Source organism: Tupaia chinensis, unplaced genomic scaffold (assembly GCF_000334495.1).
Source record: "Tupaia chinensis unplaced genomic scaffold, TupChi_1.0 Scaffold131735_1, whole genome shotgun sequence".
NCBI lineage: Eukaryota > Metazoa > Chordata > Mammalia > Scandentia > Tupaiidae > Tupaia > Tupaia belangeri.
This window is the reverse complement of record NW_006192019.1, coordinates 1-780: the sequence shown is the minus strand read 5'-3', so window position 1 is coordinate 780 and position 780 is coordinate 1. Positions and strand designations below refer to the sequence as shown.

The following is a 780-nucleotide window of genomic DNA, read 5'->3' as shown; positions in this document are numbered from 1 at the left end:
CAGCTCTGCCTTGTGCATGGGCTGCAGGTTGTCTATGCAGGACTTGAGCTCTGTGAGTGCTGCCTTGGCATCATCGTTGACATCATACTTGCCCAGGGGACCCTCGTAGAGCTCCTCTGCAGTCCCCACCAGCAGCGTTTGCAGGAACTCCATGAAAAACTCATTGTCTTCCTCCCCTGTGGCCACCAACCCTGTATCGTGCAGGCGAGATGACACCAGGATGGGACCTGCCCAGGTTTCTGCCCCCATGGACTCCTTCCCCACCAATGGTCGTCTTTCCCCAGATCTTCCTCCACATCACCCCCAACTCCACCTGCCTGCAGCCCCCCCGTTACCCTAATGCCAGCTGTCCTGGTTTCCATTCTGGGTCCCCTGGGCCACCAGGGAAAGAAAGTCCAGCCTGTGTTGTGGGGGAATTTCTGATGGGAGGCTGGTCAGGTCTGGGGTCTGGAGAGCCGAGGTCAGTCTTGACCAGGCTGGGCTGAGTGATCTGGAGCCGGTCTGTGGTTGGGGCAAGACTGGGTGGAGGCCTGGGGTCCACAGAGGCCATGCCTGCTTCTGTGGGTGGGCCGTGTTGAGGCAGGGTGAGGGGTCACTGCCAGGGCCCTGATGGATCTGGCTTCCCGGACGCCCCCCAGCTTCCCCACCATGGAACATGCTGGGAGCCCTGCGTTTGCCGCCCGTCCAGCGCCCAGACTCACCACAGGCGCAGAACAGGGTGAGGGCCACCAGAAGGAGGGCACTGCTCACCTTCATGGCCACGGCTCAGGAGCTGCCTCT

The 780-nt window shown here is 61.5% G+C and overlaps 1 protein-coding gene across 1 annotated transcript; it reads right to left on the bottom strand.

The window, feature by feature from the left end:
* Window positions 1-6: 6 nt before the first annotated feature.
* On the bottom strand, window positions 7-756 carry LOC102478381 (secretoglobin family 1C member 1-like; the record flags this gene model as incomplete). The annotated part of the gene is made up of 2 exons (XM_006160908.1): window positions 702-756; window positions 7-191 (listed from the first exon to the last, which is right to left on the bottom strand). Coding segments are annotated over exons 1-2 (240 nt in total), but the record flags the coding sequence as incomplete, so codon positions are not given.
* Between the last annotated feature and the right edge of the window lie 24 nt (window positions 757-780).